A 26,917-nucleotide genomic window follows, 5' to 3' on the forward strand; every position below is an offset into this window, starting at 1 on the left:
GGTCAAACTGTGAGGAGTTCGAATGTGAACCTACCCTTCCAGGTTGCTTCCAGGTAGGAGACCTTTATTTTATAGTTTGTTGGGTTGATTTATGACTTAAATATGTAGACAAAGTATGTGGACCTCCATTTGTACTTTTGCCTCTGTCCCCCAAATGTTACAGGTGGCCTTGCTTCTGATTGTCAAAGCAGAAGCCAGAGGAGGAAATTGAACTGGAATGGTTATATAATTTCACACAACTGCGATTCTCTGGCTGCACTTTGCAAATCTGTAGAAACCAAAATACAAGTCCGGCGTATTTATCACTGGGACTCTGACCATTATAATGAAAATAAAAAGGGGACTGGTTTTTGTTTTTGTTTTTGTTTTTGTGGCTTCCCACCTCCCCCAGTTTGCGAAAAGAAGGAGCAATAGGCGTTTCCTTGGCCCTCCCAGGACCTGGGAGGCACAGGCGGGGGAATCCCAAAGGCAATAAATAAGTCGCCTATTGAATACCAAAGTCAGGGTTTGTGGTGGAAAACAAAAACTGCTAATTAGCCAGAGGACTGTCCATCTTCTCCCACACCCCGGGCATTTGACAGGAAAGGCTAGGAGATGCTGTTCTGAGGGGTTGCAGCCCCCAATCCCTCTGACTGGGTAAAGTAACAAAGGGAAAAAAGTGCTGAAAGCAGGAGTTTAGAGGAAGCGATTTCCACTAGTGCTATTTGCCGCTGAGAACGTGGAAGAGACCATCTCTGGCTCAGCCGCAGGCCCCACGGTTCCTTCTCGTCCTAGGCTGGCAGGCCCGGACGGGGCAGGGGGCGCCCACCCAGGACCTGCTAGGCCCGCAGCAACTCCCACCTCACGCCCTCGGCCCCCAGGCGTGCAGAGAGCCGCAGGACGTCGCCCGTTTAAGGGGCGGGGCGCGGCTCCACGTGCTTTCTGCTGAGTGACTGAACTACATAAACAGAGGCCGGGGAAGGGGGCGGGGAAGGAGGGAGAGAACAGGCTTTGACCGATAGTAACCCTGGCGCTCAGCGCAGCCGAATCTATAAAAGGAACTAGTCGCGGCAAAACCCCGGTAATTCCGAGGGAGAGTGAGTGGCGCCGGCATCCGCCGAGCCCAGCGGACACCTCTCTCCTCGGGCGCAGGTGGGCAGGGCAGGGGGGGCGCCGCTGGACCGGCGCTGCCAGAACCAATTTTTCGGGGCGCTTTGCTCCTCTTTTTTCCCCCTTTTCCCTTCTCCGGAAGGGTTTTTCAAGGGGTGGGGGAAAAGACGCACACACAAAAGTGGAAAACAGGTAAGAGGTTCTCCAGTGACCTGGGCGTTATTGTTTTGTTTCGGGGCGGAAGAGGCTCTGGGAGGCGCTGAGTTTCGGGGACCAGTCTGAACCCCCACTTCTTGCAACCCAAATGGAGTGGGGGCGGCGTAAATGGAGAGGACGTCCTAGGACAAGCTCTGGCTACCCGAAGACGCGGCGCTACTGCGCACGGGGTTCGCCCGGCGGTGGAGCCGGGGAAGCATCTCCGGGCGTGGAGACCCGGGCGCAGTACCGCGGGCGCAGTGGGATGGAGGGTTCTGGTTGGGCCGGGGGCGCCGCTGCCGGGGCGGAGGGAGCGGGGGGTGGAGAGTAGTCTCAGCACCCAGCGCTTCTCTTTGTTCTGAAGAGCCTGAGCCGGCTGGAAACCTCTCTGTTTGTGGGTCGGCCGGCGCCCACCGGGACAAATGCCAGCACTGAGTCCCCGCTCCGTTCTTGAAGGAGCTGGTCTGAGTTGGGCTCTGATCTGGGGATCCGCCCCGTGCGCCCCCGGACTGGAGCGGCGCGTTCTTGTTCCCCAAGAACTCGGCTGGGTGGTGTCCCAAATGGGGTCTGTAGCGCTACTGATCAACTTGAGGCCTCGGAGGCTTTGTTTGACCCCGGGGGTCCTGCTTCTGGCCTTCGTTTGCGCACCCCAGCTGGTGTGCCTGGCGCAGCGGGGGGGGGGGGGACGCGGTTTTGTTTTGTTTTTTTTTAAACTCGAAAGACTTAGAAGAGCCGGAGGAAACCTGGAGGTGATGTGCCCATTCTCCCCGCCCCCATCCTTCCTGCCCTTTGCAGTTCAGTCTCTCGGGGCTGCCTCAGGCAGGGCACGGATGGGGAAGCTGGGGCGAGATGGTGCCGCGGAATGACCGGGAGTAACCCCGGAGGGCGGCGCAGAACTCCATGCTCCGCCGCGGGGCTGGGCTCCGCGGTGGGGGAGGGTGGGCTGCGCTGGGGCCGCCCGTGGTCTGGGGGCAATGGTGCAGCGCCTCCTGGCCGACTGGCCTGGGAATCAACCCGTTGGCGGGAGGGGGCTCGGGCTTCACAAAGCGTTATGGTTTGCCGGTTCCGACTAAGATCCGGTGAAGACGGGTGGTTGCAGACTGGGAGGAATCCCGGGAGAGCAGGCGAAAAGGCCGTCTGGTTGTTTTTTTATCAGAATGTTTCCCGATTCCCAGACCTTTGTTACCGGCGAAGGTTCTTGGCGTGGGTCGGTTTCATGGTTGTGTGTAGGTGTCTCTTTTTCAGCATTTATCTTATAGAAGGAAATAAACAAGGTGTGTGTGTGTGTGTGTGTGTGTGTGTGTGAGAGAGAGAGAGAGAGAGAGAGAGCGAGAGAGAGAGAGAGAGAAGGATAGAGAGAGAAGCGTCTGACACTGGAAGTAATTGGCTCTTGTCTTTTGCAGCATTGATACCGTCAGCTTTTAAAATCCGAGTATTATTTAGTGACACGTCACAAAGTGAATGGGTGGTATATACATTTACATAAAAGAGGACAAATAAAAGAGGACAAATTTGATATTTTAAAAGTTACTTGGTGATGAAAATCAGCAAGTCACTTTTTAAGGCCCAGTCTCCCTCCCCGCCTCCCCCAAAGGACACCTTACCAAATTTTCCAAGTTCAAAAGCAGTTTTACTGGTTGTTTTAACAATGGTTTGGGACCCAAACCTAAGTTTTGATCCTCTTTTCAGACAGAGCTTTCAGACAGTCCCTCATTTCTCATCTCCCCTTTTATTTCGGCCCATTTTTCTCATACCTACCACAAAAATAATGAAGGCTTTCTGTTGTTTGAATCATGCCCTGAAGACACTTCTCCCAAATCAAAGAAAGTGTGAAAGCAATGGAGAATGTTCTGGGGTAGAACCTCTTCAGATAGTATAATGATTTATAAGTACAAAGTTTCCATTGTCAGCCTCTTCCCTAACTGCTCCTATAAAGCAAATAATTCATGATAGAGAGTTTAAAAAAAACAAAAAACTGTTGGTCACGCAGAGCAAATTGGTATCTACTTGAAAGAAAGCAGTAGGATCAGAGTGACCACGCTTAATGAGTACCACAGTCCATTTAAGAGACAAAGAATTGCTATTCTAGTAAGAGTAATTCCCTTGCAAGGACAAGCCTCATGTTCTAGAACGACATATCTTGATTTTGGAGGGGACACCTGTGAAATGTGTCTGCCCTCCTCCTGAGCATTTGAGATCTCAAGTCATAAATATTTCAGTTTACATTGAAATAGAGGCCTCTGATGGACACATCTTTGACTTAGGGCATATTTACAGTTCATATGAGATAATGGTCAGTCTAGGATTGAAAAAGGATAATTAGGACTTGGCTGTTTTCAACTTCCACTGTAGGAAGTCTCAGTGCTTACATTATTAAAAATGAATGAAACTCAGCAACACAGTTTTTTGTTTTCTGTTTTTGTTTTTAATTACCTTCTGTAGGTATTTACCTTATATGGGGAGAAGTTGGAATATTTTTCCATCCAAAAAAAAGTTTTTAGGGATCTATCCTCCCATGAACCAAGTTACTTATGCTATGTTCATAGTGATTGCAAATTGTTAATATCTTTACTACTTCAATTTTTAGCTCCTAAAGTAATTAAGCGGACATTACTGTAGACTCTTTAATTGTGAACGTTTTGGATATCTAGAAATTACCAGTAGACGTGGTTTTTTGTTTCTAAAATACTCTCAAATCCAAATGCATTTTTATTTACTGTCTGGATGTCAAAGAAATAATGCAAGTAAAATGCTCTATATGGCCATTATTCCAGCATCAAAGTTTAAATGATCTTTCTGAAAATTTGTTTTATTTAACTATTCTGGGAGAGGGTCTACATGAAAAACTGAGACCCTCTTCATATCTGCATGTGGGAATCACCGTAAATGCCAGAGTTATTGTAATGTTTATTTCATAGGTGCTATTAAATAGCACCATGTGGCAAGCACTATTCCAAATGCTTTTCAAATACTAATTGAATCTCTGCAACAAACCTATTTATCATCCCTGTTTTGCAGATTAAGAAACTGAAGGGTGAACTACCTTGTCTGTCCCTGGCCACACATCTTGCAAGTGGCAAGACTAAGATTTGAACCCAGCCAGTGAACCCCAGAGTACTTTAGATCCCACACTAAGCTTTGAGGTGGTACAATTTCAGCTGCTGTAAGCAGAGGACTCTCTGAGAATGCTCACTGTATTTATGGTACATTCATCTGCTATAGCCCTTATCAGAATCTACAGCCTGTATCATATTTCCCTTGGTGCTGTGAGTGGGCCAGCCAAATTCTCAGCTTAGGATCTTGGTTGCATAGGGATTGCAACACCGTGGAAAGAACAGACAATAACATTAATTCTTTTCTTGGTTTTAAAATGAAAATTTTACTATTGCTTCAGTCAGATATTTGTGAGTAGGTCTACGATGTCAAAATGTTTTCCTGTGTAATACATCTAAAATGGAATGGCAGAGTGTTTGGCTGTAAAAGTATAAGGAACAAAAAGACAAAGGCAAGAGAACTATTAATTTAGCTGTCAGTCTTAACTTTGGTGACATTTTTTTTTTTTTTTCTGTTGGTTATAAAACCATACAATTTCTGCTTGTACTATCCTTAATTATGTTGTGGACCTTTTGAAATAAGCTATTTCTCTGTTCCTGCCATTACTGTCTAGGAATCAGATTTAGCCGTTTCGTATGGCATCCTTCTCAGCAAGTAAATACAGTGTCAAAGTCGGCTTTATGAAAGTGAAATAGGATGGGAAACTGGTTTTCCTATTAAATTATTACAGCAAATTAGAAATCAGTTCTTAGAAAACATTTCTACTTAGTTAGAAGCAGTTTCACTTATTGTTCATTTACTGTGTCCTGTATGTTGTTTTAAGCATTTTACATGATGTTTCAGTTTGTTCTCATGAGAAGCACAGGTTGTGGATACTATTATTATCTTTATTTTACAGATGGGGAGACTGAGATATAGACAGGTTAAGGAGCCTGATCACAGAGTTTGTAAGTAGTGAAGCTGAGGTTGTAACCCCGGGCAGTTTAGTTTCCATGAATTTGGCCAATATCAGAGTCAGGACTTTGTCAGGATATCCAAGTTTTGACAAAAGAAATACTAGCAAACGGCAAAGAGTGATTCCTCTTCATTTGGATATTTTTACCTAAAAATAGTTCCTTGGTAGATAACCAGCATAGATGTTGTTAGAGAGGTACATTTAGAAATGTTTTAAACCACAGAATGAAAAGCTCATGTGTAAAATTGTCTTCGGATAGAGCTTTCCGTTACTTTGCATTCCGTTAAGATAATAAACTATGCTAAGGCAAAGAGCATTTATGGGAATAGTGAATGGCAGGTGCATCACACTTAGTTCCTGGAACAAAATAAAGTTTGAAATCCTGTCTTTTTACATTTTGAAAACTCAATTTCAGACCTGATTGGAATGCCATCCCTCTCATGAACTCCTGGATTCACTCCTCCCTGCTAACACTGAGTGACGATTATCCCCTTCTTTTTTACTTCCTTAAGGTTAGATTACTGCACTATTCATGTCATGTATTTAATTGTTTTTTTGGTTTTAGTTAACATGTATTTGTATTCCTCTTGAGTGTACGGTTCTCCTCAAGGAGGTCTTTGATTCATTCTCCCAGTCCTTAATTCAACCCCTTTGATATGAAAGGGGTTCAATAAAAGCTGACTTGAACGAATCAAAGAGAATGGGAAACTAATTTTTGTTTGCTATATTCTAAAAAACAAATTATAATGATGGGATAATCACAGAAAAGCCTTAGAAATAGAAATATATGTGAAGTTTTTGTAGTTAGGTTTGTGATAAAGATTGAGAAATTTTTACTCAATTTAGGTCAGCTCACTTTTTGTAGAACAAACAATTGTGATTCCATTCATTTCATTTTTTTAAAGTTTGTTTTGAGAAAAGTGAGAGAGAGTGGGGGAGGGGTAGAGAGAGGGAGAGACAGAATCCCAAGCAATCCCAAGAACCATGAGATCATGACCTGAGCAGAGATCAAGAATAGGACACTTAACTGACTGAGCCAGTCAGGGGCCCAATCAGTTTCATTTCTTTTTGAGGCAGCTGTGATTTGAGAAAATGTTATCATCTATGACCTTTCACTTTAAAGCACTTTGATTTGCACATCAATTAATTTTTTAAAATAAGAATGAGATAATTCACTAAGTAATATAGAATTTAAATACTTTTTAAAAAACCAAAACAACCTTGTATGCATAGGATCTGTTCTTTTATTCATTCTGTGTGTGTGTGTGTGTGTGTGTGTATGTGTGTGTGTGTTTAAAACTCTACGGCATTTTCTATGCCAAATTCAACTTCCAAGAAGCATTTGGAAGCCAAAACATTTTATCTGGCTAGTCTTGAAGTCCAGATGTTTTATGATAACTGGTATTTAGTATGGGACAGTTCCCAGAAAGAATTTTATATGCATAACCAATATCAGAGGTCATCATTTATTGGGAGAGGATTTTTTAAATGTTTGTTTATTTAAAATTAAAAAAATGTTTTTATTTATTTTTGAGAGACAGAGCAGAGCACGATTGGGGGAGGGGTAGAGAGAGAAGGAGACACAGAATCTGAAGCAGGCTGCAGGCGCTGAGCGGTCAGCACAGAGCCTGACATGGGGCTCAAACTCATGAACCTGCAAGATCTTGACTGGAGCCCAAGTCAGAGGCTTACCTGACTTGAGCCACCTACATGCCCCTATGGGGAAAGGATTTTTAATAATCTCAAGTATATGATGAAATCAATGGATTCTCTCTTCAGAAAAAATATACATAGACATGTACACTCCAAGTTTTATGTGTAATTAAATGTAATTTTGCATAGAATTATATTGTTTACATATAATTTCAGAAATCATGGCTCTTTAGTGAATTTCTGAAATTATATGTAAAAAATATAATGACTTTGGGCAAGTCATTTTACTTTTCCAAGATTTAGGTCCCTGCTTTACAAAATGAAAGAGGAGGAAGTGCATGACTTTTAAAGAGCCCTTCATGTGTTTACATCCTCCAGCTCTAGGTGTGTATTTAGGAACCGGGTGATTCTTTGATCGGAGCTGCTTAGAGATAATGTCCTATGGGAAATCTTCAGCATTAGTTTCACAGATTATGTGGTTTCAAGACTAGAGAGGAGACACCCAGGGGGTGCCTAAGAGTGTTCCCGATGAGAGTGAAGGTGGCACGGTGAAGGTGATAGGAGAGGAAGGCAGAGGCAAGAAAGCTGTGGAAATTGTCTACTTATCTGCCTTAATGGAGGAAGACGTGATGAATCATAGAAACAAAAAGGCATTCTCATCTGAAATGCAAAGGAAGGGGGAGTTGGTTCATCTCAATAAACTTCAGTAGAGCAAACATGATTTAGTGAGACGTTGTTCCCATCTCCAACTCACCATTTGGAGAATCTCTCTGAAATAAAATACTCATTCGGACGCTCTATCCTGGACATCTCTCCATTGTGGGTATAGGTTTTGCTTCTGACACTTATCCTGCAGTCCTGTTAAGCCATTATGTGAAAGGAGCACCACTGCCCATCCTAGGATGAGAACTGGACTAACCTTATAAGGATATTCCTAAATATCTTGGAAGACTCTCACTGGGGGTAGGTGGGCAAGACACAGGGCTTTCTGAGGCATTGTCCTGAATTTGTTATCTCAGAGATCACAACAGATTGGGACCAGAAGGAAGAAGGTGGGGGGGCGGAAAAGGAGCAAGGGGTTTTAGGATGGGAAGGGGGGGTGTATGAGAGGAGGAAAGACACTGAAGTTGTGTGGGTTTCATATCCCTATTTACACTTGCTTTGCAAAATTCCTGTAAGATGTCAGGTTGGGAATAATTCCTTTTGTCAAGGGTCATACCAAGCTTGTTTTCTTGAAGAAGCAAATCCCCAAGGGGGTGGCAGTTTGAAATCAATTGCATCTGGTGTTTAGATGACCCAAGTTTGACATAAAGGCAAACTGATGGAAGCAACAGCCTTCCTTGGAAAGGCAGAGAGACAGTAAAGACCCAGAGTAATGAGTTTAGATTGACCTGAGGATCCTTCTCTGCTCCCAGGGGCAGGGCTTGGAGGTGGAGGTGTCCGTTGATCTTAACTGGGGTGAGGTGTGATCTCTGGTATCAGGAGAGGGAGGGAAGAGGAAGATAAACTATTAGAAAAATGTGTTAATATAAAAAAATTAAATGTGTTAATGTACAAAAAAATACCATTAAACTGAAATTCATTTCTTTGGCAAATATTTTTTCAAATACCACGTAAAGTACTAGCGGCTAAATACATGTCAGAAGACTTGGAGGGTCTGCTGCCATGATGATCATTAGCTTGGCATTCAAGGCTCTTTGAAATAAGACTCTGACCTATCTTGACAGCTTTTATCCTAGATTATAAGAGGCATACTTGAAGGAACTAGATTTGTTTTTTCGCCAGTGATTATTAGCACATAGTATGGCTTAATAACTATTTATTAACTGCATTTCCTTCGATTTTAGGAGCCCCTTCCTGCTCCTCATTGTTGTGGTATCTCACATTCATCCTCTCTGGTTACTTTTGTTTGCAATGCATCCTCTACTCATATTCCTCACTGACTGAAATTTTACCCACTGACCACGGGTAGATGAGAGCACGATGAGGGTTAGGCCTTCCTCCGTGTCACCTCTTGTAATTGTCACCATCACCCTACCTTTGATAGGCAGCACATAAGTCATTCAGGTTATTTACATTGACTCACATTTTTGTGAGTGTATTTACAAAATAGAGTGAAAACAAGTCATTTTTTGGGGTGCCTGAGTGGCTCAGTCCGTTGAGCGTCTGACTTCGGCTCAGGTCGTGATCTTGCAGTTCACGAGTTCCAGCCCCTCATCGGGCTCTGTGCTGACAGCTTGGAGCCTGGAGCCTGCTTCGGATTCCGTGTCGCCCTGTCTTTGCCCCTTCCCAGCTCATGCTCTCTCTCTCAAAAATAAATAAATGTTAAAAAAAAATCGTTTTTCTAAATAGTCTGTGAAATAAACTTGCTTTCCAAAGGTGCTGGTGGACTCAGAGACTTGTTGTCACTTTGTTAAAAGGGGGTATTAGCCAGTATTAAAGAAGTGTTGAAGAGCAGGCCAAACAAACTTTCTCTTTAATGTAATAAAATTTTTATAAAGGCCAAAAAAGTGTTGAATGAATTTTTCTCATTGTGTGATTCAGTTTTTCATACTGCATCTGTCCATCTAGAATTGTCTAAGTGGAATTTAAGTGGCACTTAAATTCACCTTGTGATGAATTCCCACGTTTGGGGAAATATTGATGTATGTCCCATCATACAGAGATGTCTCTGTATACCTGATGCAGAGAGTGGTTAAATAAGTCGTTCATGGTTCACACGTTTTGCTAATGGCAACATGGCAACCAACACGGGGGATTCAAGCTCAAGTCTGATACCCAAGCTCCAAGCAGTTTTCCTAGATTCAGATCTTCTACTCCAGCCTCTTTATCATCAAGACTTGTTTTCTGTTCTGTGGCTTAAAGTGATATAGTGGATTTACCCCACAGGGGTCATTACCTGGAAATTAAAATCTTGGCCCCTCGTGTTTTAATCCAGACTTTTTGCTACTATACCAGAATTTTGGGTAATATTTACAATGTCCTTTTAGGAGAGAAAAAAATTGTGTCTATACAAGTCTGTCCTTTTCAGCTTAAAATGGACACTGAATCTTTGAAAATCAGACTGGCCTCATTAATTTATTGTCTGTTGGTCCAATTTGAATCTTAAGGAGTTTTTTAACTGTATTTTCTCTCTCTCCAATTAGAATTGCTCCTTGGTTGTAGGTTTGAATAGGAAGGAAATCCCCACAGCAGTCCTGAAGGTCGAGTCTTAACTGGAGTCTGTTTCCTTTATGCAAAAGTACAAAACCCTGTGCTAATTTTGGCCCGTTAAGATTAATTGTGATTCAGGGCAGAGTGGTGTTTTGTCTTGTTTTGTTTTTTAACTTTGATGATTGTGTTCATTGTAGTAAGGACCTTGGGTTCAAGAAAAAAGAAAGCCTTTGGTCAAGTTATGTTAATTCAGTTGTCTGTTCTGTTGCAGGATTTGCAAATTTAGTAGCATCAGTGCCATTTTCCAGTTTCCAAACCTGGTCACATTTCACATGATCACAGCGTGCCTTTCTCTTCCCCAGAGCAAAGGGAGGGTTGTCTGACAGTTGGTTCCAATGGCCTCCATTAAGAGGAGTGCATGTGCCCCTGGCGGCTGCAGAGACCAGCAAGGCACTCTGTCCTTAGGCAGAGCACCAGGTTGGGGACTCTGGTGCTTACCTGATGTAGATATTTAGCACATGGCTGCCTGGGAGATTGGATTGTGCAGATACTTAAATGACACTGTAAAACCACTGTTTAAAAAAAGAAGGCTAGTAGGAGTTGCACCCAATAGTTTAGTTTCTTTTCCTTGAACACTTTTTAATCTGGCATATAAAATGTTGGATTTGTGAAAATCTTAATGACAGCGCTTTCTAGAAGGAATACTTAGAATCATAATAATAATTGGAATAGTAGAGATCTGTTTCCTCTGAGAAGATCCTCCCAAACCTCAAAAAATGGAGTTCATGTTGCCAGTGTTTAAAAAAAAAGGCCAACATCCTTCAATTTTTGCTTTTCAGAATCACAAGTGTATGGATTTAAACTTGTGATCTTATTCCTCTTTCTTCTTTTGATTAAGCAACGCAGCCAGCGACATGGTTTGTTTTGGTTGTTATAGAGGAGTTCCAGGTGTAAAGTTGGGGGCGGAGCTCAGACCCTGGATCTCTGTGCCTGTCCTGGAAGCCCGACTAAATTTTCACTTACTTGGTTACCTGGTCCTGGCTGGGCCGTAGAAACAGAAGCATCTCAGACATGTGACAGAAGCCCGCACTGCCTCAAGAGCTGGCTGGTGAAAGAAGGTGTTCTGGATAAAGATTGCTAGGGTTTGGTCACATACTCAGTGAGCTAGAATGGGACAAGAGCCTGGGGTTAGATAACTCGTTTTGGCAAATGTAGAGGGAATAGAGTATTGAGGTGGAAAAATTTTATTCAGGTATTGCTGTGCTTCATTGAGTGAGTTTTTGACTTGAGCCTATGTGTTTAGAGTTCAAGAGTCTTGACCAATGCTGGCAGTCTTATATTTAGGGTTGAGCCCCTAGGGGAGGTATTTTTGTAGCTGGCATGCTTACAGGGGTTCTAGAGCCTATGTCTAGCAAATTACCCATTCTCCTTTGCCCACATGAAACCAATGAAAATGAATGTCCTTCCCAGCGAATTAGGGCGGCTTTGAGGACAACCAAATTAAATGCGCTTGAACTTGAGTTTCTTTGAGCACAGCTGGAAATTTTGTCATGCTTCTGGGCTATCTGAACCTCTACTTTCTTTTTTTTTTATTTTTTTTATTTTTTTATTTTTGGGACAGAGAGAGACAGAGCATGAACGGGGGAGGGGCAGAGAGAGAGGGAGACACAGAATCGGAAACAGGCTCCAGGCTCCGAGCCATCAGCCCAGAGCCTGACGCGGGGCTCGAACTCACGGACCGCGAGATCGTGACCTGGCTGAAGTCGGACGCTTAACCGACTGCGCCACCCAGGCGCCCCTGAACCTCTACTTTCAATGAAACTTCTGATTTGTTACTGTAGTGAGCCTGCTTTAACTATTTTCTCTCATTCCTGAAGTCTGACTTCAGAAGCCTTCATTCCACGAATGTTACAGAGCATAGAGTCTTCCTGGGCACTGGGCTCAATATGGCAGAGAATAAGATGTTGAGACACAGTAGCTTGCTGCACGTAGCTTACAGTTTAGCAGGGACCACCTGATAAGTCAGTAGCCTGGAGAGGATTGTAGGGAGAGCCTGAAAAGATGAAGTGTAAGGCCCAGGTAGCAAACAGGTAGTTGATATAGAGGCTGGAGGAGACTTCACGGTGGAGAGGGAAACTGAGCCAGGTGCTGCAGACTTGGAGGAAGGGAGCAGTGTGCTTGCATAGGGAATAGGAGTTGCCTGCCCAGAGTATGGAGAGAATAGTGTGAGTGAGTGCCGGGGGCTCCCGAAAGAGGATTTCGTGGTAAAACAATTCCAGAAGTGGCACCAGGGTATCAGGGTCACCCCTTTAACATCTTCCACTGAGCTGGACACTGGGGAGAGCTCCAGTTCGTTCTGGAAAGGCCTTTGGGGAAATAGTACCTTCTGTGGACAAAGAAGAGAGAAGAGAGATTCCTTTAATAAATTGCCCACTTTATGCCCCACCCATGATGAATGCTTCACCCTGTGAAGTCAGCAGCACTAATCATTATAATAGCTACCATTTACTGGACACTTACTTTGTTCCTGGAACTGACTTAATGTTTGTATACATTATTAGTTCTATTTTCTGGAGAGGATACAGGGGCTCAGAGTCCCTACGGTCCCAGTGCTGGTGAGGAGCAGAGTCAGGCTTCCAAACCAGTTTTCTCTGACTCCAAAACCTCCCTGCTTTCTACTGGGCCAGTTAATTAAAAAAAAAAAAAAAGAGTTAAGGATGTTTAGGAAGAGTTTGCCATACAGTAGCATAAGCCCAAGGGAAGGGGAAGGCGGTGAAAGGATTTGGGTTTGTCCCCAAGTCCTTTGAGCACTTTTATAAAAATAAACCCTTTATGCTAGGAGAAGGTTGGACATCTGAAGATGTTGACCCTTCAGAGATGGGAGCCAAACAAAATGGTTTTTGCTGATACAGTCACTAGACTTTTATCCTAACATTCTCTTGGGAAACCCTCCTGCAACAATGGGGAACACGGTAGTCAAATTTTTCTGCAAATAAATGATTGATTGCTCATTGAGACTTGCTTGCTTGTGTTTCTGTATAGCTCAGGGTGTTTCTGACTTCAATAGCTCCTTCCTTCCAGGCCCTTCTTATTTTGGTATTATAATGGTAGTTGAAAAAAATTTTTTTTTCTATGATAAATAATGTTGACAGATTGATTTCTTTTCAACAGGAAACTTCTTTTTCCTATATGCTAGGTACTCCTACCAGAGAAAAAGCAAATAGTTGTATTGTTTGCCGAAATCCTCCTTTGAAGGTTGCCCTGTGTTTGTTTAATGGAAATCAGCAGGGGGAGATGGGCTATCTCTAATATTTTGTTAGAACTTCTCCATAATTCAATAACAATGAAACAAGAACTTGGGTACGGGACAGATTTGCTTTTGAAAACCATGGCTCTTAGCAGTTTTAGAAGTCCCGAGACTGTATTAGCTGGTAGCAACTGCAATGTTGAGAGTGATGAAACATATCTTTGGCTGTTCAAATATGATAGAAATAGATTTAAACCTTGTGAGTCTCCTTTAAAATAGAATTGTTGACAGCAGGAAGGATAATGCTTCTCCAGGGCTAGTTACAGATTTGATGGTATTCATGTGTCTCTTCTTTCAGTTTGTATGTGTTCATTTCATAGCCTTCATTTTGAAAATTAGCTATTAGCAAATACTTTTGTCCAGGAAATTGAATCTGTATTCCTCTATAAACTAATTGTTAATAATAAGTAAGTATGATACATTTGGCACTTAAAAAAAAAGTGTCCAAGAGTCACAGATTGCTGGAATTGATGAAATTCATTGGATATATATTTAAAATTTTTTTTTTTTCAACGTTTATTTATTTTTGGGACAGAGAGAGACAGAGCATGAACGGGGGAGGGACAGAGAGAGAGGGAGACACAGAATCTGAAACAGGCTCCAGGCTCTGAGCCATCAGCCCAGAGCCTGACGCGGGGCTCGAACTCACGGACCGTGAGATCGTGACCTGGCTGAAGTCGGACGCTTAACCGACTGCGCCACCCAGGCGCCCCTGGATATATATTTTAAAAATGGGTATGTGATAGAGCCTCTTCCAGGATGATAGAAATCTTCTATAATGATAGAATTGCTTCCTTTTACCCTTGACTTTTTACCTTGGAGGGTTTCTTACATCTTTTTGTCCTCAAATTTGAGTATTAAAATATTACCATTTAAGTAGGAACACAATCTCAGGGGTTGCTGAATACCAGACCATGGCCTTTCTGCAGGCCTCTGGGGGCCTAATGGCAGCTAACGGCAGTTTAAATTTGGGAGTCTATAGGATGGTTGGGAAATGTGAGGGGGTGGAATTTAGGGTTAGCAAGGATGGCCTTAAGGATAGAGAGCTCAGGGGCACCTGGAGGCCAGAGAAGTGAAACTCAGACAGTCAAATGAACCCCGGGCTAATAAAGCTCCCCAGGGTCAGCAGGGGAGAAGTCACAGTCCAAATCCCTTCCTCCCACCTCAGCAGCTACGTCCTGTTTTCAGTCCTGGTTTTGGTGAGCCTGTTGCATGCAGCCTGGTTTTCTGACTATCAGTAATCTCATTAGCCTTTTCCCTGAATGGGGCTTCTGATCCAGAGACATATGCTCAGAGATGCAATGAAAAGAACAGACCTTTTCCAAAGCAAGCGTGCTCTGTTGGGCTCATGGGTTTCATACCCTAATTTTACAGGACCCTCCACATCTCTTTGGAGACCAGATGCGTAGGTGGGTCTTGCTTTTGTATCAACATCTCATGAATATGCAATCAGTTGAGCTCTAGTGCCAACTCATTTTCAATTCATATGTGGTAGGGTTCAATCCTGCCTTACATCTACCTGCTGCTTTGTATGTTACTGGCTAGCTGTTTATCGATGTGAGACGTCTATGTTACTGGCTAGCTGTTTATCGATGTGAGACGTCTAGATACGTTTTATCAGGAGAGATGCTGACAAGCTGTTGTCACAAATTTCAACTTCTGTCTCACTTCTGGTAATCATGTAGACATTTGTCAACAAAGTAGAACGTACACTTTATCTATCTATCTATCTATCTATCTATCTATCTATCTATGTAAAATTTGGAGAACTAGTTGTCCTTAAGACTGCTCTCTGGGAGAAATGAACACTAGTTGCTGACTGCACGTTCTGGGTATATTTGGATAGAACTCATAAGAGAAGTGTGTTCAGAAGAACAAACAGAATTGCAGCGGAAAGATGATAGTGGGGAGGGATGTATAACAGTTGTTGGAAAAGTTACTTCTTTTTTTTATTTTTTTTTAAACATTTATTTATTTTTGAGACAGAGAAAGACAGACCATGAACAGGGGGAGGGTCAGAGAGAGAGGGAGACACAGTATCTGAAACAGGCTCCAGGCTCTGAGCTGTCAGCACAGAGCCCGACGTGGGGCTCGAACTCACAGACCGCGAGATCATGACCTGAGCTGAAGTCGGCCGCTTAACCGAATGAGCCACCCAGGTGCCCCGGAAAAGTTACTTCTTCAGACATGTGGGGGCCAGCTCTAACTCTAGGGGGTGAGTCTGGTCAAGCCATTTGCTTTTTGAGGGCCTCCGCTTCTCTATAAGGTCGGGACAGGGGTGTAGAGGGAACGGTTCTCCAAAACTGCATCAAACTTTCTGTCAGTAAGACAATTGACTGGAGTATGGCCTTATGAGGGGCCAACTACTTTGCTGCAGTGAGAAATGGTGGTGGTGTGGTTCCTGCTTGGGGACGGCCCTCGTCTGGCACATGCCCTGGCCGAGGGGTCGACCTGCACCTTAGATGGAAGTTCAGCTCTCTAGGCCTGGCCTCACTTGCCCCCAGTGTTCTTGCCAGAAGGAAAAACACCAACCGACCCTTTGGTGACTGCAGAGACTGAGAGTTCCTGGCAGCAGTGCAAACATGTGCATTTTTTCCCCCCTTATTACGCTTCCGTAGGCAGATTTAATGCTTTAGAAGGGTACAAGGCAGTCACGGGAAGTAGTTCCTGTTTTTCTTACGGCTTTGCCAAGTGGGAAATAAACCTTCCTACCTTGTCTTTTTTGCAGGACTTCCTCTGTCTGTCTCCTCCTTTCTTCTTTGTATTTCTCATCTCTCTTTGAAACTTAATGTGAAGTGCACAAGGGCCAAGTGTATTGGTGAAGAAGGGGCTGGAGGAGCAGCGTGGTGGGTGCTGACTGGGGCTGTATGTGTATTTTCCTCTTTGCACCAAGCTTCCTGTAAACCTGTAGTTTTATTCTTATGCCAGCATCACTGAGTCTGACATTCTTGGTGTCACTTGGTGACCCTTTTGCAAGTGGCACAGCCCAGTGTCATTTCACTGTCCTAAAGGTGCTTGCTCAGAAAGGAGTTACCCCGTCCCCCAATACTTTCTGTTCCCTTACTCTGCTGTATTTTTCTTCATTACTCCTACCTCCCACTGCCTTAACCTGCTACTCTCTATTTTCCACCTCCTTCCTAGAAGTTCCACAAGAGCAGGAATTTTGCCTCTTTTGTTCACTTCAGGCTCTCCAGGATCTAGAACAGCATGTAATAGGCACTCAATAAATATTTGTTGTGCTAATGGGGACCCTTGCAGAGTTAAGGCTTCCTTGTTTGTTGAATGAATATGCAGCGAATATTTTATCCACTATTCACCCTAGTGAATCACACAATAATCAGACTTTATGCTGTACAGTTCTCAGGTCCTCCAAGGCATGAATGGACTTGTGGAGTATGTCAACTATTATAATAGAAGGAAAATGATTTGTTGGGGGGGCTGGGTCAGGTTATTGATGTATAATTTACATACAATTAATTTACCCTTAAAATTTTAAAACTTTTTTAGTATGATTTATTGTCAAATTGGCTTTAATTTACCCCTTTAAATTTTTTTTTTTTTTCAACATTTTTTATTTTTGGGACAGAGAGAGACAGAGCATGAACGGGGGAGGGGCAGAGAGAGAGGGAGACACAGAATCGGAAACAGGCTCCAGGCTCCGAGCCATCAGCCCAGAGCCTGACGCGGGGCTCGAACTCACGGACCGCGAGATCGTGACCTGGCTGAAGTCGGACGCTTAACCGACTGCGCCACCCAGGCGCCCCAATTTACCCCTTTAAAGTATACAGTTTGATGAGTTTTGATAGATGTATATAGCCACGACCACAATCATGATACAGAAGATCTCCCATCACTCAGTGCTCCTTCTGCAATCTGTTTTCAACCTCCACCCATCACCAGCCTCCACAGATCAAACACGGATCTGATTTTTGCCCTCATTGCTTCACCTTTTCGGCATGTCATATAAATGGAGTCATAAAGAGGCAGTTTCTTGTGTCTTGCTTATTCCCTTAGCGTAAGGCTTTTGAGATTCATCCATGCTGTTATACATATCAGTTGTTTGCTCTTTGTTTATTGCTCAGTAGTATTCCATTTTAATTTATCTGTTAGTTGATGGATATTTGGGTTGTTTTCAGTTTTGGCTATTCCCTATAAGACTTCTGTAAGAGTTCACCCACAAGTCTTTGTGCGAACTTATGCCCTCCTATCTTTGGGGTAAATACCTAGCATGAGATGGCTGGGCTGTATCATAAGTCTGTGTGTAACTTTACAAGAAATTGCCAAACTGTTTTACAAAGCGTCTGTTCCATTTTACATTCCCACCAACAGTGTATGAGAGTTCCAGTTGTTCCACAGACTTGCTCGCGCTTTAAAATTTTTAAAAATTGTACTACTTCTAGCAGATGTGTATTTCATTGTGGTCTTAATTTGCATTTATGTACAACTAATGATGTTGAGCATCTTTGCTTATTTGAGAAGGCTATGCTTTAGCAGTCTGCTATATTCTCTGGATACGAATAATGTTCTAATATTAGTGGCATTTGAGGTGAACATTTCTTTTTTTTAAGTTTATTTATTTTGAAAGAGTGAGCGAGCAGGGGAGAGGTAGAGAGACAGGGAGAGAGAATCCCAAGCAGGCTTTGTACTGTCAGCGTGAAGCTGACATGGGGCTCCATCTCATGAACCGTGAGATCATGACCTGAGCCGAAACCAAGAGTCGGTCGCTTAACCAACTGAGCCACCCAGGCACTCCAGAAGTGAAAATTTCTTTAAGAAAGTGGTTGGGGCGCCTGGGTGGCGCAGTCGGTTAAGCGTCCGACTTCAGCCAGGTCACGATCTCGCGGTCCGTGAGTTCGAGCCCCGCGTCAGGCTCTGGGCTGACGGCTCGGAGCCTGGAGCCTGTTTCCGATTCTGTGTCTCCCTCTCTCTCTGCCCCTCCCCCATTCATGCTCTGTCTCTCTCTGTCCCAAAAATAAATAATAAAAAAAAAAACGTTGAAAAAAAAAAAAAAAGAAAGTGGTTAAAAGTTTGAAAGGCCTCTTCCACTAGGTCCATACTGTACAAAAGAAGGTTAGGGTGTGGAAACTATGTTAAATGTTGGCAAAGGGTGGTGGTCCCCCTGAGTGACTGATGATGCAACCCAGAGAGAGAGAGAGCACGTAGGACTTGAACATGGAGATTGGCAGAAAGCAGATTCCATGGCTCTACTGACCTTGGTATGGCTTGCTCGGACCTTAGCTAAACCTAGTGTTTGTGGTAAGTAGACCTAGATTTAATTACATTTTCCCGGATGCCCCAGGAGTCGCCTGGGAAAACTCAACAGTCCTTTATGGCCTTGGAGCATGTGGTAGAAGCCTGCTGAACATAGAGCTATCCTCTCTGGGGACAATTTACCGGAATCAGTTAATCAAGCTTGAGAAATCAGTTTACCACAGGCCCAGAAATGCCACCACCCTTACCTTCTGAAACCCTATTTCTCTTGTCCATCTCTTAGTCAATTAATTAAGCAAACATTCCCTGACTGTTTATTGCATGCCAGGTACTAGGGAAAACATTGATGAAAAAAACAGAAGTGGTCCCTGCGGACTCAGAATGAAGGAGAAATACTTCAAGGGAAAAGAGAGGCAGCCCTCGGAGTACCCAGGAGGGGCTCCTAACCCAGGTGTCAGTGCAGGGGAGGTAATCAGGACAGGATCCTGGGCAAGTGGAAGCTACATGGAGACCTAAGGTTGAAGAAGAGTTAGCCAGGCAGACAGTGCTGGGAGAAAGGCTTTTCTGGACAGGGAACATACCAAGAAGTCCTGGCGGTAGGACATTCAGAGCCTGTCAGTAGTTTCTTCTGGGCATGGTTTAGGAGGTGGGGAGCAGTGTGAGAGGGGTGGGAGTCATCAGGGAGACCAGTTAAACTACCACATAGACTGGACTTCCTCCTTAGGGCAGTGGGGAGCTGGCAGAGGGTTCTAAGAGCAGAATGGCATATTTGGATATATGGTTTAATCGAATAATTGCAGCTGCTCCCTGATCAATGGATGGGAGGGGGACAAGACTAGAGGCAGGGAGACCAGTGAAGTGGCTGCTGTGGTCACCCAGGAGTGGGATTGACAGAGTGGCCTATTGACTGGCAGTGATTGTGAAGTAGGACCCTTTCCAGCCAGTAACTGGAAATGTGCATAAGGGCAGAAGCGAGTGTGTGACTGGCTTTGAAACATTGAGAAATCTAGTACATAGTACTGCATTCTTTTTGGTTTTGGTTTGTTTGTTCACTTCCTTGGAAAACTGATGTAGAAATGTCCCTTTGGCCTCAGTTACCTGAGCGGAGGGGTTTGGGCATTGCCAAACCCTTCTTTGTGGACAGAATTGCCCCAGCAACGATCACTGTGTTCTGAAGTGGGAAGAGGGAATTATTCAGGAGGCCAGGGCCATGCCAAGGTGGGTGGGGGATTTGGGGAAAGAAGCCTGCCTGCTTGTACCTGGCAAAGCCAGAGCAGAACCTTCATTGCTGCTCTGGGCTACTTCTTGCTAACAACCTTCTCTGCATGTCTCCTGGAGGGTCACTGGGCTCAGAACCCATGTCTGGAGACCCAGAAACTCTCCTTTCAGGAAAGTACTCTCCAGAAAATCTCTTCCTGCCCTTTCTCATCTCACGAACACTCTATTGAGGTGTGTCTTCTCTTCCTCTGAGATTTTTCACTGAAGTTTAGGGGACTCTGTGCTGTGGTTTGGCTGTGGGGGTCTCTAACCTGAGGCTATTCAGGTTTCATCCTTCCTACTTGGCCCTTTCCAGAAACCCACAATGGATTTGCTAGAAATAATGGAATAGAAATGAATGTTTGGACAGGGTAAAACCATTGCTCTGTTAGGAGGTACCGATAGAACAGAGAAAGATAAGTGGGAAGAGCACTCATTTCTTTGGCACTTACAATGTGCCATGTACTGTGTTGGGAATTCATTTATATTATCTCATTTAATCCTTTGAATATCATGCAAGGTAGGTATTGTCATCTGCATTTTTTGATGAGGAAATTGAAGCTCAGAGAGTATAAAGCCTTGGCCAAGGGCACATAGTTGGGGAGCTGGGGTTGATTCCTATTGGGGCTCTCTCTGCTATGTTAATTCTTTTTAAATTACAATCTTGTATGCTTGCTTTGGCAGCATATATACTAAGATTGGAGTGAAACAGATTAGCACGGGCCCTGCACAAGGCTGACATGCAGATTCATGAAGCTTCCATATTAAAAACTAAATAAAATTTAAAAATTAAAATAAATAAATAAATAACTTGTGTTCCAGGCTTCTCATTGTTACCCTGGGGATCTGAAAAGATTCATGTAACTTCTAAATCAACTAAGTGATTCCTAGAGAGCAGCTTTTGCATGAGAAAAATCTAGCTAATTATTTATTTCAGTATTTCTGGAATGCAAGCCCTATCCTAGGCCACTTACAAAACAATTGGGATGACAGACACGTCTCACAGTGGCATTCTGGCTCTCAGTGCTTGGGAGGTCCGTTGACAGCTTTAAACAACGAATTGCAAACCGATGCAGTGCCAGTATAACTCTTCTTCTTTTTGGGGTGAGAAATTTTGGGGGTCTGTGTCCTAGAGGTTTGCTGAGCAAATGATAAAGAAATAGGACCTACAGCTTGAATATTTCAGAGTAACTCCTGATTTGTTGGATTGTCAGAGAATGAATTAAAATACATAGTAGTAGGGTCTTTCCTTTTCAGAAACTGAAAACTCCCTCCACTCTCTTCCTTCTCTAGAGGTTTTAAATGCAAGTCCTCATGAAGTGGGCAGCAAAAGGGTAAAAGGTTGACCTTTGCATTGCAATCTCGTTTGGACTCACAGATTTTTTTAGTCCAATATTTGGTTTTATATCCACAAGTGGTCACTGCATTAGTTCTTTTTGCTATTTGTTCCTCTTGCCTAGTTTCCCACTCCCACCTCTACCTTACTAGGGGCCACAATGATAAACTGAGCTATTTAGAAGTAAAGCTGGTTTCTGGGTTGTAGCAAGAGTTCATGACTATGAAGTGCCAGCAGGACCTAACTTTGACCTGTGTATCCCTCCCTTCTTCCACTTTTCATTTTCTACCCTTTCCCCAACTTCAATTTTAGTCTGACTACTTGGGATTATTCCAGCATTTAATAAATACAGTTGTTGAATGGGCAGCTGGGACACACAGCATGTTGTATCCGCTGCTTATGAGAACCATCCTTTTGCCCAGCAGGGTGAAACAGTCCTCCCGGGAGGTACCTGTGACACCTGATAAGGAGGGGCCAGGCCCTGTGTGCAGGTGCACACAGGTGGAGTAGAGCCAGAGTGTACATATGTCTGGGCAGTGGGAGATTGTTGGTTTCGCAGGTGATGCTCTCCGCCTGCCTCAGCTGACTTGTTTCTCCGTGGGATATTGTTTTCTTTCTACAGACACACAGTACTGGAATTGTCCTCGTCACCTGGGAACCAGGTGTCAATGTTATTTCCTCGGTATTTACTCATAGTCATCTAAAACAACTCCGTGGCTTTCCAGATTGGGAAACTGCTTTATCGATGGTGCCGTTTATCATTTGAAGGGCACAGCTATGTGGCCAGACGAAAATGTGGTCGGTAGCGGATTTCAAGAATTAGCATAAATTACTCCAGTTTCGAAGCAAAATTCATAAATGCTGCTACGTTTTATGGGGAAGGGAAGCATTTTTCTTAGACAAGTGAGACAGGTGTCTGGGATTCCAGTGTGCCGTTTCCAACCTCAGGGTTTTGACCAACCAAGATTGCTCACTTAAGTCTGTTTTCTTTCATAAGTGCGTTTTTCATTCCCAAATGGTCGCACCAACGGAGCTAAAATGATTAGGATTATAATGACCAACTTCCAGGCTGTAGCCAGAAAACCTCCAGAATCCCTGTTTACAGGAGAAACTCTGAAGCTGCAAGGTGGGGACTCAGGGCTTCCTGAGAGTAATTAGGACACTGATCTGGGTTTTGAGGTCCCAGGTGAGGGGGCTGGTGCAACAGCCCTCACTGGCGTATGGCTTTGCAACAATAACTGATAGCGTTCTCTCCTGCTTTATCTTTCAGTTAATGACCAGCCACAGCGTCCCTGCTGTGAGCTGCTGCTGCTGCCTCCAGAAGCTCCTGAGCCACACACAGGTTGCTGCGGCTGCCGGCTGAGGAAACATGGCTTACTGGCCACAGTTGAGGTTGCTGCTGTGGAAGAACCTCACTTTCAGAAGAAGACAAACAGTAAGCTTGGGTTTCTCTGGGGAGGTTCTCCTCTGCTTTTCTTCATGGTTGTGAGTTGGGGATTGGAGAAGGGAGGAGAGGGAATCCTCTTGGTTTCTTAAAGGGAAAGAATGAATCTGGCCCTGATGAGCACAGGTCCGTGTGGTCCTGATAGAGCCCTACTGCTTATGAGAGAGGGAAGATGTGCGGCCAGGCAGAAATGTCAGCTTTAGTTTGTGCTAGTGGCCAGGCATGAGTTCTGATCCCTGGAATCTGGCACAGAATTGCCTCTGACCATCCTGTTCTTTCCTTTTGCTACAGCCTTGGGGCCACCTGGCTGTGAGCACCTGAAGGGCCCTTGTATTTCTGGGAGGTGGGAATGAAGTGAGTTAACAGCCCAGCTCTTAAACGCTGATCTCTTCGTGTCAGTGTGGACTCTCTCAGCTCTGACTGAAAGCCTCAAGGAATATAAAACTGAGATTTGTTTGATTGCTGTGGAGGGTTCTAAGCCATTCACTTCCCAGTTGGGACACAAATTCTTTGCATATCTTGAGAAGATCATCTTTAATGCTCAGGTGAATGGTGTTTTTACACAGAGGAGGGTAAAGGTTGTGAGGCACGGTGAGCTCCCTGGAGCTCAGACATCAGCTCTTTGCTTGTCTATCTCTGATGAACACTCCTGGACACCCTATCTAGTCTCCTGGACTTAGCTGCACCCCTCTGTGGTTGGCTTCTAAATCTGTTTCCTGCCCTGCCCTTTCTTCTGAGTTCAGAGCCTGAGTCCCCACTGGGCTATCTTAACTAAGCTTAACATGTCTATAACCAAAACGATCATCTTAGACTCAAAAAGCTGTAAGAGACCTTTGAGAGAATTGAATTAGTGTTTCTCAAACCAGAATAATGCTTGGACATTCTTTAAAAGAACAAAAATATCAAGATTCCCCTTGTGTTCATGAAACTTATTCTTTTTCTTTTTTTTAATTAAAAAATTTTTTTTTAATTTAACTTATTTTTTTAATTTACATCCAAGTTAGTTAGCGTATAGTGCAACAATGATTTCAGGAGTGGATTCCTTAATGCCCCTTACCCATTTAGCCCATCCCCCCTCCCACAACCCCTCCAGCGATCCTCTGTTTGTTCTCCATATTTAAGAGTCTCTTATGTTTTGTCCCCTTCCCTGTTTTTATATTATTTTTTGCTTCCCTTCCCTTATGTTCATCTGTTTTGTCTCTTAAAGTTCTCATATGAGTTAAGTCATATGATATTTGTCTTTCTCTGACTCACTGATTTCGCTTAGCATAATACCCTCTAGTTCCATCCACGTAGTTGCAAATGGCAAGATTTCATTCTTTTGGATTGCCGTGTAATACTTCATTGTGTATATATACCACATCTTCTTTATCCATTCATCCATCGTTGGACAGTCGGGCTCTTTCCATATTTTGGCTATTGTTGATAGTGCTGCTATAAACATTGGGGTGCATGTGCTCCTTCAAAACAGCATGCCTGTATCCCTTGGATTAATACCTAGTAGTACAATTGCTGGGTCGTAGGATAGTTCTATTTTTAATTTTTTTGAGGAACCTCCATACTGTTTTCCAGAGTGGCTGCACCAGTTTGCATTCCCACCAGTAGTGCAAAAGAGATCCTCTTTCTCCACGTCCTCGCCAACATCTGTTGTTGCTAAAATTTCTTCTTTTTTGTGATGTTACTTGTGTACATATGTGAAACAAGGTATAAACCTCTGTACTTATAGGCTATTATACAACCATATGACCCATACATACTTGCAAATTAAATGCAAACAAAATTGTAAAACCAGTACAATTCAAATTAACATCGTTAATGTAGTGAGACAGCTATCATTGTTCAGCTGAAACCAGATTATAAGTAGTAAGGTGAATTTGGTAGTGAATGCTGTAGTGCTGATTCTTTGGAGTTTGGACAGTCTACATTGCTGTGCTAACGATTCAGTTCTTCAACTGCTTTTCCAGTGACCTGCATTTGATATCATTTGGCGTTCATTTGGTCCAATCTCCTCTTTTATAAATTGCGTCCGCATCTGTTCCTTTTTCATTAGTCTGCTACAATTACATCGGTGCCAACACAATCACAAATACAAATGTAAACCTAGGCTTTGAAATCTTGTGCCAGAAGTAGTTATAAAGTGGGCATTCAGAAGATTCAGATTTTTTTTTTAAATTTTTTTCAATGTTTATTTTATTTTTGAGAGAGAGAGAGACGGAACATGAGCAGGGGAGAGGCAGAGAGAGAGGGAGACACAGAATCTGAAGCAGACTCCAGGCCCCGAGCTGTCAGCACAGAGCTGGACGCGGGGCTCAAACTCACGAACCGTGAGATCATGACTTGAGCCAAAGTTGGACGCTTAACCGACTGAGCCACCCAGATGCCCCAGGTTCAGATATGTTTATTTGAATTTGTTTAGATGACCATTGAAATGAAAACACAACATGTTTAAAATCCTCACAGAGAACTCCTATTTAATCCCTCATGAATATATGTACTAGTCTGAGAATCACTGATTTATTTTTATTTTATTTTATTTTTATTTTATGTTATGTTATGTTATGTTATGTTATGTTATATTTTATTATTATTTTTTCCCTCTCATGTTACAAGTGGGGACCTAAATCCTAAGGTCACTAGTCAGAGAGTAGAAACTAGAATCTATGTATCCTGTCTGTCTTGATTGATGATAATAGTAATAGTAAAATATAATGTGTTATTATATAATATAATGAAAGCAAATGCCTAGGATGAGCTTCCATTATTAATTAGATTAATTCTTTAGGACCCCATGAAGTACTGTTATCTCCTTGTGTCGTAGCTGGGGTACTTGAAGTTCAGAGAGAGTCTAAGTAATCTGTCTGAAGTCCATCCACGCTGCTACTCAGGAGTGCATGTAGGTTTTGAGTCTAGATAATCTGACTCCAGAGCTGGTACTCTAAATCACTGTCAGATTGCTTCTCAGCAGCATCATTATTTTTTGTTTTCAGTCTCAAAAACTTGAAGTTTCTGACCTTTTCCTCACCTTTGCTTCTGTTTCTCATGGCTTTTCCTAGGTATTTCCTGGGAAATTTCAAGTCCTGGTATTTCCAAGTCCTATCTGTTCATCACTTATCCTCACTTCTTAACCATTGTGTGCTCCAGGTCCCCTCCTCTTCTCATCCTGATGGCAGCAGCGCACATGATGGGAAACTGTCTTTGCCATAGCATATCCATTAACCACTGAGTGGTGGAAAGAATTGTATCATCTTAGCAATGAAAGCAGGGCTCAAGGTAGTCCAGTCCAGACCTCTGATTTCACAGATGAGAACACTGAGACGCAAAGCAGAGGAGGGATTTCCCCAAGCTCAACCAAGGAATCAGGAGCTTGGGGTCTTGGAACAAGACATGGGATTGGGCCATTCAGACTGGGCCAGCCTCTTCTGGTCTTCAGCTTGTCACTTCTGGTTTAGTACTGCTTGTGGATTTAAAAAGAGTTAAGATTAGGGAGATAGGCAGGCTTAGTCAAAGGCAATTTGTAGCCTTCTGGCAGAGTTTTTGCTGGCGGAAGTAAAGATACAGCATCTGACACAAAAGGGCTTTTCTGGATGGTACACCACAAGCCTGCTAGCTTGTCCTTACTTCCCTTCCTGAGAGCTCAAGGAAATGTATTTTTCTGAAGCTGAAAAAAAAAAAAAAGGCAGTTTATTCCAGGTTATAGATGCTTAGGTTGTCAGAGCTGGAGAGATCTGGGCTGCCCCTAGTACAGTTGATGGATCTGGGATTCCAGGCTGGGGGGCAGGGGTCCAGAGTGTCCCTACAGGCTTTTTTTTTTTTTTTTTTTTTTTCTTCCCCCGGCTGGTTTTGCTTTATCTGCACTAAGGGTTTAATGCCCATGGATCTTAAGTGCTGACTGGTAGCTACTTCCCAATCCACCTGGCTTGGATTTCTGGATGATATTGTTGAGACATGGGGACCTGTCCAGGGTTTTGGTTTCTCTTCGTTAGCTCACATAGTCAGAACCCACTGCCTACTGGGCAGGGAAAGAAGCTCCATGATTGTTCTTGCCCACAATGTGTGGGATATCATTGCTTGTTTCCCATTTTCTCAGATTCTAGAAATACACACTTAGCTTCAGAGCCTGGTACCTGAGATATGCTTAATAAGTGGTTACTGAAGGAGTAGTAAATATATTAAATGGGCCATTAGTTTGCAGGTCTCTAGGAGGCTCCCCTGCTATAGGGGCCTTGTGTTCTGCTGCTGGGAAGAATATGTAAAAACTGGGGG

General features: G+C 43.4%; 1 protein-coding gene and 1 non-coding gene across 6 annotated transcripts in view; both read left to right on the forward strand.

Annotated features, from left to right (window-relative positions):
- Window positions 1–1,005: 1,005 nt before the first annotated feature.
- Window positions 1,006–26,917, forward strand: part of ABCA1 (ATP binding cassette subfamily A member 1) — a 138,095-nt gene continuing 112,183 nt past the window's right edge. For 2 of the 5 annotated variants that reach the window (XR_009251525.1, XM_058694682.1), the window contains exons 1-2: window positions 1,032–1,281; window positions 22,481–22,645. Coding sequence is in view for 4 of the 5 variants with exons in the window: in XM_058694682.1 (XP_058550665.1) it covers window positions 22,580–22,645 (66 nt within the window). In the remaining variant the exon portion in view is untranslated. Of the gene's footprint in view, window positions 1,282–22,480; window positions 22,646–26,917 lie in introns of all 5 variants that reach the window. The other 3 variants (XM_058694683.1, XM_058694685.1, XM_058694684.1) reach the window with 3 other exon arrangements.
- Window positions 20,543–20,644, forward strand: LOC131492260 (U6 spliceosomal RNA). The gene has a single exon (XR_009251965.1). It is a non-coding gene; the product is annotated as a U6 spliceosomal RNA (small nuclear RNA).

The sequence above is a fragment of the Neofelis nebulosa genome, chromosome 12 (genome assembly GCF_028018385.1).
Source record: "Neofelis nebulosa isolate mNeoNeb1 chromosome 12, mNeoNeb1.pri, whole genome shotgun sequence".
Taxonomy (NCBI): Eukaryota; Metazoa; Chordata; class Mammalia; order Carnivora; family Felidae; genus Neofelis; species Neofelis nebulosa.